A 9,129-nucleotide genomic window follows, 5' to 3' on the forward strand; every position below is an offset into this window, starting at 1 on the left:
TCCCTGAATTTGGGCATGCTTTTGAAAATTCTGCCTCCCAATAATTGAAGTGAGAAGATGTAACTACATATTGAACAGATGGGCATATATTTTTATTTCAAACAATTCCCATGACTTTAATTTTCCATCATTGTCAACAGTACAAATAGAGATGCTAACACAAATACTCATTTAAAAAAATTGTATTTATTCTGAAGGGAATCACTTGGGAGCCAGGGAATGAAGTATCTATCAACCATTACTGTTAGCATCAGCAAATACCGGAGCATCTTATCAAGTACTTAATGATGCCTATCGAAGCTAAAATCAAAATGTTTGGAAGTGGTGAGTGCCATCTTTCTTAGCTCCTTAGTACCAAACTCTAGAAAGAGCCTTGGAATTCAATGGTTTCATAATTCTCCTGTCAACATATCATTGTGTGGACACTGCTGTAAGCCAGACTAATTTATGTCAACTCAAACTAACATGCCTTTGATCAACTTACACCATTAGCATACGCCAGACCTGGGAAAGATTTGCGGCAGTACATATCCCAGTCACCAGGGCACTATCTAGTAATGTGGGAGACCCACTTTCAAATTGCTTCTCCCCCTCAAACAGAGGAGGAATTGATCTGCATCTCCCATATGCATGTTGTAAGCATTTGGGTGAAGGATGCGAGGAAAGGAGCACCATAAAACACCTTGTCCACTCACATCCATTTTATCAGTCTAGGTCTTCATTGTCTCTGCTGTTAGATTGTAAAGTGATGATGGTGATCACTCATCGCTGAATATGATCACCTTCCATGGGTGTCGTGGATCCTCGTGTGGGTGATAAGACCTGTTCTTGAACCACAAGTTCTATGACAGTGAGAACAGATGATTCTGGGTGCAGCAGGAGGCTCTTGGTCATGGCTGAAAGACAGTCACTCTTTCCTCCTGTCCTCCTCAGCTCATCAGCAGAAAACATATTCAGGAAGGAAAGGAAATGTTCAGTTTCTGAGTGAGTTAAATGTTTCCGTCAATCCAAAGAAATCTGCATCAATATTTCAATTTTCCAAGCGTTTAGGGAACTTTCAGATTCAGATCGGACTAAAGAGATTTTTTAAAAATTTCGTAACCACCAATTAACTCAGCTTTTTGAATTTCTCAGTCACACTCCCCTGAGCCATACTATTCCACAATCTCTACTGTGAGTGTATAAAACACTTTACAAAAGAACTAAGACAAGCTTATTGTTAACCTGCTCACACGCTATAAATATTTTCTGACTTTGATTTTTCCTTCTGCTTAAATTATACAATACAGAAAATTAACACTTTCCATACTATTTATTATTCAAATCAGTGCAGACTGTCACATATGATGCACATACACCATTTATACTCTTGGAAATGTTACCCTGGCTGATACTTGTCTTGTTGCTCCTTGGAGTTAGAATTAAGGCCATTGGAATGGAAATCACCTTTTGAACCCTCAGACACGGTCACAAATCAGGAGAACAACCTCCACAATAAAGAGGTGCACAATATAATCAGGGTGTGCAAAACTCCATTTGGGTCAGCCACAGAAATCACACACTTCATAGTTTCAATAGCGGAATGAAACCAACCCCACTACAAAGAAGAGGGAGATAGATTCAATGCCCCATCTTCTTTCCCAATAGAAACAGCTCCAGGCTTTCCATGCACATCACATGTGTGTTTATGCTCATACACGTGAAATAGATGCCTCCTTCAATTTTGCTGAGACAGTAGCCTAATGACAACTTTATCTCAATTGGAGTCTGCAGACCTAATTGGAACACAAACAATAATAACAATATTATGATGAACGATACCATCATTGGCTCAGTGACATTGTATTGCAATGGCTTGGAATTGAAGCATCTGCCTCCATTCTATATCACTAATCAATACGGAATGAAAGAAGTTCATAAATTGATTAGAGGTTTATTCATTGCTTTCCTCAGGGCTTCCTTCACTTCTTTGTTCCTCAGGCTGTAGATGATGGGGTTCAACATGGGGATCACCACTGTGTAAAACACTGAGACTATTTTGTCCGTTTCCATGGAATAGCTGGAGGTTGGACGTAAATACATGAAAAGTTGGGTACCATGAAACATGACCACTGCGATCAAGTGACAAGTGCAAGTGGAGAAAGCTCTGCGCCGACCCTCAGCAGAGCGGATCTGCAGAATGGTGGAGATGATATAGATGTAGGAAAGGAGGACAATCCCAACACTGCCCACTAAAATACATCCAATGAAGGCAAACATCACAATCTCATTGATGTGGGTGTCAGAACAGGAGAGTGCTAACAAAGGGGGAAGATCACAGAAGAAATGATTGATGATGTTGGACCGGCAGAATGAAAGCTGAAATGTAAAACATGTTTGTATCAAGGCATCCACCAACCCCACAGCATACACCACAACCACCAGCTGGTTACAAAGCTGCCTGGACATGGTGACTGTATAAAGCAGAGGGTTACAGATGGCCACATAACGATCATATGCCATCACAGCCAGCAAGAGACACTCAGCATCTCCAAAAGTGATAAAGAGATACATTTGCATAGCGCAGGCGGAGTAAGAAATGCTTTTCCTCTTGACTAAAAAATTCAGTAGCATTTTAGGGGCAATTATTGAGGAATAGCAGAGATCACAGAAAGACAAATTCCTAAGGAAAAAGTACATGGGGGTGTGGAGTCTAGGGTCCACCATGATTAACAAGAACATCCCTGCATTTCCCACCAGGTTGATAACATAAATCAGAAGGCACACCCCAAACAGTGGGACTTGCAGCTCTGTATAATCTGTCAGTCCTGAGAGAATGAACTCAGTCACCACCGAGTGATTTCCCTCTTCCATTTCCTTTCATCTGAGATCAGGCAGCTACAGGGATGAGGGGAGGTGGGTGGCTCAGTCAGCCTGTCTTTTCCCTAACATGAAATAAAGAAACTGATCTTAATTTTTCTTTCCTAATAATCATCAGTCATCATCATCATCAGTCCTGGATCAGGGTTAGTCAGACTTAGTCAGCAGAACCATAGGTTCATGGAAGGTCATTTCAGTTGTCCCATACAATGCACACAAGGACATGCAGGTCAGTCATGCCTCCCCACGCCCCCCAAAAAAACCCTTCCCGTTCACTAATCTGAAGAGCAAACAGTGGCCAGTGTCTCTGCAGTGGGAGAGCCAGGTTGAAAATAATCTACTTTAGCTAAAAAAGGTGTGGGGGTCTATCTTTCTACCCTCTTTGGGAGAAGTGAGCTATTTGGCTGTGCATATCAAGATGGGACAAAGGTTGCTTGCTGTACTAGCTAAGCTTTTTGTCATACAAAACAGCATTTATATTAGTATGAAAAATTCTGAATCATTAGAGTCACTGGCTTCAGTGACTATGTAACTGCCTATTTTTCAAACCACAGAGGTTATTTTGTTATGTCAAGAGGCAGGAGATCAACAGAGGCTTTTAGTACTGGAGATCTTGAATTCAATACCTGTTGATTTCAATTGTGTCTGTAAGTATCAGAGGGGTAGCTGTGTTAGTCTGTATCTGCAAAAATTACAAGAAGTCCTGTGGTATCTTATAGACGAACAGATTTATTGGAGCATAAGCTTTCATGGGCAAAAACCTGCTTTGTCAGATGCATCCGAAAAAGTGGTCTTTGCCCACAAAAACTTGAGCCCCAATAAATCTGTTAGTATATCGGGTGCCACAGGACTTCTTGTTGTTTTTATGGTGTCTGCAAGTTTATGTTAGTGTGGAAAAGAAAAACAGTACATACCTGCTGAGCAGAGAGATGTGATGGTCTTTTCTTATTGACACAAAGTGCCGTTTGGAAAGTTTTATACTGATATTTGTCATCTATGGGACATGATCCCTGAAGCCACTGGGAATAGCTGAGCTCAGAGGGACACAATACCTAATTAATGCAGTCAGTGAGGCAAAGCCACCCTTGGTGTAAATCACATCCTGGGGATTAATTGTCACACTCTTTCCCTCTGTGTTACTAAATGATGTAATTTCTATCGGAGTTACAGTAGATGAAGTTATGTGTATGTTTCGCCCTGCTCTTCTCAGTTCCAGCTGGGACTGAGCAGAGCTAATCAAGAAAGTATTGATTTGTTTTGCTGTTTATGGAAACCAAAATCTCGAAATACCAGGGGGGTCCTCAGAAACCCTGTCCCACCCCTCTCTTCCATGGTTTTCTGACTATATGGCACCTTCTACGATTCAGGATGGTTGCTCAGCCCACTGAACTGCCTGGAAACATTACCAGAGACACACAGCCATCACGTGGGGGCCAGGGCAGCTGGTATTTTATTGTAAAACTGCTGTTTCCCACAGAACAGATAATTCCATGAAAAATTTTAGCTGAACTAATGGTCCAACTTCCCCATCAATAGCATTTTTTAAGGGAAACTGTCGGCCAGTCTTAGGAAAAAGTTTGGACATAAAGGAAGAAAAGAGCTGAAACATAATAATTACTTCCGCTTTACCTTATCAGTCATTTCTAGTTTCAGAATTAACTCTTTGTCCTCACCCAGTGGGGCAAATATATAATGTTTAGGACATATAAGAGGACTCCAGATTCTCTCTCTTGCTGCCTATCACATGACAAACACCCTGGCATTCCAACAAGTATCAAAGGGATAACCTTGTTCTTCTGTGTCTGCAACATTCAGTGAGGCATTCTGTGGCACCTTACAGACTTACACATTTATTTGGGCATAAGCTTTCATGGGCAAAGACACAATTATGCAGATGCCTGGACTGGGGAGGTGTACTAACCGAAGAACTTTGGTCAGTAAGATTGCTGAAAGAATGTGGAAAGCAAAACATTTTTTTTTTTAATTTCACACCTTGTGTTAAATTAGGCACACCTTGCATTTAAATATATTTTTCAGGTAACCCCTGCCTTACATCTATATCTCACTAATTTTTAAACACTTAAAATCTATATCTCTAGTCAATAAAGTTATTTTCCTATTTTATCTAATCCACATATTCATACTGAAGTATGTGAGAAACTCAGCTGCATGCATAATACTGCTCTAAAAGAAATTATGCACAACATAACTTGTGTTGTCCGTGAGAAGATTAGAAACACAGGGCAGAGATTTCTGGAGGGAAATCAAAGAGTGTGGAGTGTGGTGGAGTCACCCTACAGTATAACGAAGGGTAGAGAGCGCCTGAATGTGAACCTAAGGATTGCTGGACAGCTGCAGTTACAGAGAGGCACTCAGGGCATAACTTGTATGCTGGAGGATTGTTTGTGATTGCACCAGATGCAAGCCACTTTAGGAAGACATTGAAATGCATGCAAGGTTGTAGACAGTGGTGACACACCAAATTATTAATTATTAATCAGGGTAGCTTCACAGCCACCCAGATAGAAAATACCCCAGTAACACCAGAGGTGTGGAGCATACGGAAGCAGAAATAGATTGCCATGAAAGGCTGTGACCGCCACAGGAGTAAACCCATGCGCTGATCCACAGTTGCTTATGCACAAGGACATTGAGGTCACATTCTACCTCCAGTAGGAATGATAGCAGGCCCAGTGCTGAATTTTCTCTTCTTCAGCATGGTAGAAAAAAATATCCCTGTAGGTGCTAGTGTGGCTGGTGACATGGGGTATTTTAATGCCCTCCTGTCATATGTGATATGAAACTTTGAAGCTTGAATATTTTATTGAATTATGAGAAAAATCAGCTATATTCTTTTGTGTAATCTATAGGGAAGAAGTTGCAAACAATGCTCAAAAAATGGTTCATCCCTGAGAATGAGTAGAAACAGCCAAGAGCGTGAAGTCTCTGAATTCTGAATATACCAAATATAACACTCTAGGTCTTTGCCCAGGAAACACTAAATTCCTCCAGGACTCATGCTCAGAATGACATTGCATATGGTGGAGAATGCAGGCACACAAGGTCCACTCCCCACATAAAGGGAATACAGAGAGGACTGGGCAAACTGTGCTACATGGAGATTGAAAAACTGAGGATGGAGAAAGCAAAATGGGTCATTTTTGGAGGGCCTGTGAAACTCGTCTCATTGATCAGCAAAGAGGATTGTTTCAGCTGCTGCATTGTTGCACACACAGGCACCAAGGATGGGATGCAAAGCTGAGACAGAAGACCTCTTATGCCTGTGTGTGAAAGGGACACAATATACAGGAATGTCCCTACTAGGATAGAAGAGATAGGCCCTTCTGAGACAAACAGAATAGTGAGAGAGAGCCAGCTGGGGATGTAAAAGGAGCCCCTCAGTTTGTTGGGTCTCTGAGGATACCATACACATGAAGACAGAATGTGCTCATGAGCCTGCAAAGCCAGAAAAAGCCCCAAAGTAAGGGCTAAGCCAGACACAGGAAGGGAGAGGCCCCAGGTAAAGGAAAGGTGTAGATGGTGCCTCCTTTTCCACTTGAAAGGCCACATATGAAGACACCATCCCTGTGGAAGGGGGCAGAAGGTGAGAACCACAATCAGCTTGAGACTACCCAAAGAGAAGTGGTGGTAAAGTGTAGGACCCCAAAGGGCAGACTATCTGCGGCAGAGGGATTTCAGATAAACCTGGGAACCCACACAGGAGCTAAGAGAGCCAAATGAAACCCATGCAGGAGCTGAGTGATCTCTGATGGGGTCCCAGACTTTAGACGAGAGAAGCAGCCTTTTCCAAAGAATGAAGAATCTGCAATGGGAAACAGAGACCCTGCAGAGGAAAAAGCTGGAGCAATAGGAACCCCCTATAAGTGTTCTTAAAGGGGATGGCATTGACTTCCGCACTCCAGCTGGGAAAGAATTAGAAATAGACCAGTGGGAACATATGCAAACCTAGATAAGCAGAACCAGGCTGAGTCCCATAAAAAAGCTGCAGAGCGGAGGAGAGCTCAGTTGGGCCCCATACATCAGGGGAGAGGTACCTTGGACAGAACAGCAATGGGCAAGCTCAGAGGAGCAGAGACAGAAGAAAGTCTAACTTGATACTTGCCAGGGGGAGGCCTTGACACAGGGTCTGAGAAGGTTCTAGTGTCATTGGGAAGAGGCCAAGACATAACTGACAATCAAGGGCAGTGAATAAAGGCTGAAGAAGGCTACCACCAAAGGGTCTCTGGGTAGAGATCCAGAGTAGGGGTGTGTGGTCTGGGTCCTCAAACTTTGAAATGCTGCTTGTCACATAAAAGCATGGCCAATACAACCTGTAGCTCATTATTCAACTCCACTGTGCCCTGTGCCAAATGCACACCCAGAGAGCTCACTGCACCCTCCTCTGCACAAACACAGTGCTCACTACATACCCACAGCCTAAGACTGGCCTCCATCGCAATGCAAATAGTCCATATGGGAAGCGGGACTATTTCCAGCTTGCCTCCACCAAAAGGACTGAATGGAATTCTGCTTCCCTGGGAGGGACATAGGAAGAGATTTCCCAACTGGTCGTTCCCATCTATAGTTTCTCTGAGGCCTGGTTTATGCTTAACAATTAGATCAACCAAGCTCCGTGGCACAAAGACGAGAAACACTTCACACCATAGCCGCGTCTACACGAGCCGGCTATGTCAAAGTAGCCGTGCCAACTTCGAAATAGCGCCTGCCACATCTACACGTGGTGAGCGCTATTTCGAAGTTGAAATCGCCGTAAGGCGGCGAGATATCGAAGTCGCTATCCCCAACAGGAGATGGGAATAGCGCCATACTTCGACGTTGAACGGCAAAGTAGGGCACGTGTAGATGACCCGCGTCCCGCAACATAGAAATAGCGGGGTCCGCCATGGCGGCCATCAGCTGAGAGGTTGAGAGACGCTCTCTCCAGCCCCTGAGTTCTATGGTCGCCACGTGCAGCAGCCCCTTAAAGCTCCCTGCCCCCTGCGTTCCTGTGCAGGAAGCTGAGAGCACATGCAGGCAGCAGCACTGCCTTGTGCTCAGCCTGCAGGCCTGCAGCAGCCACAGCCCAACACCCCGCATCGATGGCAGCCAGCCAGCCCCCCAAGTGCCCCCAGGGCACCCCCCCAAGGGGACCCAGGGCTCCCAGGCTGACAGCCAGCCAGGGAACAGGCAGTGGGGCCCCTCCTGGACGGAGGCTGAGATCCAGGACCTGCTGGGGCTCTGGGGCGAGGAGGAGGTGCTCCAGGTAATGGGGAGCAAGAGGCAGAACATGGATGTGTGTCGCTCGGCTGGCCGAGGGCCTGGCTGCACGGGGTCACCCTGCCCGCACTCCTGACCACGTCAGGAGTAAGGTTAAGGAGCTGCGGCAGGGTTATGCCCGGGCCCGGGATGCGCCCAGCCGATCTGGGGCCACCCCCCACCACTTGCCCCTTTTACAGGGAGCTCAGGGCCATCCTGGGCCCCCGGTACACCTCCTCCCTCCCGGCCACTCTTGACACATTGGCTGTTGAGCCCCAGCAGGCCCTGGAGATGGAGTCTGCCCCAGAGGCAAGCCCTGTACCCCAGGGCCTCGCCTCCAGGAGCCCACCCCTGGGATGCCGGAGGAGGAGGAAGGGGACTCCTCCAGCGACGGGGGGCTCCGCATTGCCCTCCTGTTCTGCAGCTCCAGCAGGGCGTCCACCCAGTGGGTGTTCCCCGACTGTGGGAGCGGACCATCAGGTATGTACCCCCCCGGTGCACACCCCTGGGATTAAGGGCCGGGGACAAGAGACATGACCAGGGCCCTCCACATGCCCAGATGACCATGGCCCTAAGGACAGCAGTGGCATGTCCCTCACAGGAGTGCATCAGCTCCTGCCCCGCAGAAGGACAGTGCCATGCCCCATCCCTGGGGATGGCGGGAGCGGAACCTAGGGTCCCCCATGGGGGGGTGGGACAGCCATCATCATCATCAGCATCTCCCGGGGATGGGGATGGGGAACCAGCAGCAGAGGGGTGGGGGGACAAGGGCCATGAGTCAGGGCCCACACTAATGGCTGTCTCCACTCTTCTTCCCCCCTGTGTTCCACAGCTGCACCATCGGAGGGCCCGGAGAGCGCCGACGAGGTGTCCATGGTCCCGGAGAGCCCACCGGGGCCATCCCAGCAGGCCAGGCCCTCGGCGGAGCACCAACCAGCCCCAGGACGAGGCCGACGGCGGAGCCACCCGCGGACGGCCACGGACCCCCAGCTGCTCGCGCCACTCCGGTGTCAG

General features: G+C 46.7%; 1 protein-coding gene across 1 annotated transcript; it reads right to left on the bottom strand.

Annotated features, from left to right (window-relative positions):
• Nucleotides 1-1,914: 1,914 nt before the first annotated feature.
• On the bottom strand, nt 1,915-2,871 carry LOC142014972 (olfactory receptor 5AR1-like). Its single transcript, XM_074998302.1, has one exon. The coding sequence runs from the start codon at nt 2,851-2,853 to the stop codon at nt 1,915-1,917; it is 939 nt and encodes a 312-aa protein (XP_074854403.1). The 5' UTR covers nt 2,854-2,871.
• Nucleotides 2,872-9,129: the final 6,258 nt, after the last annotated feature.

Source organism: Carettochelys insculpta, chromosome 6, assembly GCF_033958435.1.
Source record: "Carettochelys insculpta isolate YL-2023 chromosome 6, ASM3395843v1, whole genome shotgun sequence".
In the NCBI taxonomy this organism is placed as follows: domain Eukaryota; kingdom Metazoa; phylum Chordata; order Testudines; family Carettochelyidae; genus Carettochelys; species Carettochelys insculpta.

Coding starts and splice junctions, on each gene's coding strand:
- LOC142014972 (XM_074998302.1), bottom strand. CDS start 2,853: ATGGAAGAGGGAAATCACTCGGTGGTGACTGAGTTCATTCTCTCAGGA.